The 568-nt window shown below is 48.6% G+C and overlaps 1 protein-coding gene across 1 annotated transcript; it reads right to left on the bottom strand.

The window, feature by feature from the left end:
- Positions 1–64: 64 nt before the first annotated feature.
- Positions 65–505, bottom strand: T265_16244 (hypothetical protein; the record flags this gene model as incomplete). The annotated part of the gene is made up of 1 exon (XM_009179816.1): positions 65–505. A coding segment is annotated over one exon (441 nt), but the record flags the coding sequence as incomplete, so codon positions are not given.
- Between the last annotated feature and the right edge of the window lie 63 nt (positions 506–568).

The raw sequence follows: 568 nt of genomic DNA, 5'->3' as shown, positions 1-568 counted from the left end.
ATGATGCTTGCAGAAAACACCGGGAAGCGGAAAAAATCGCCAAAGATAAAAAACAAAGCCTACCACTCAAAAGACTGTGACCTTCTTCCAGCATTCCAAATACCAGCGCTCGCTCGTTTGCCAACTGTATGAGACCAGGATCTGTCGGACGCGTGTTGACTAGCGTTTGTCCACGACTCCTCTTACGAGCAGATTTCTTTGAAAGGGTAGGTGGTAGGGCATCAGCGGACTGGGCGGTTCGATGAATCATCAGCAAGTTCCTTGATTCCATGTCTAGCAAGGAGAGATCAGCAATTCGGTTGACGCATATGGCCTGCTGTTGGAGTTGACAAAGTGAATGGCCAATCACAGTCAAGTAAGGTTTAGCTGTTGACGACTGAATGCCAGGTTGAGATGGTGGTCGATAACACAGTGGATGGGATCCTCCACCAAAGGCTGCGTTCATAGAGTACTGGTCATTGAGGAAATGAGCCAAAGTTGCTTCCAGTAGGCGAATACGGTGCATGGAAACATCTCGTACGGCTTGCTAGCAAAACAAAAGGGAGGCAACAACAGCGGAGCTGGGTAA

Source organism: Opisthorchis viverrini (genome assembly GCF_000715545.1).
Source record: "Opisthorchis viverrini unplaced genomic scaffold opera_v5_8992, whole genome shotgun sequence".
NCBI classification, from domain to species: Eukaryota; Metazoa; Platyhelminthes; class Trematoda; order Opisthorchiida; family Opisthorchiidae; genus Opisthorchis; species Opisthorchis viverrini.
The sequence above is the reverse complement of the archived record's forward strand: the minus strand, read 5'-3'. Positions and strand labels throughout refer to the sequence as shown.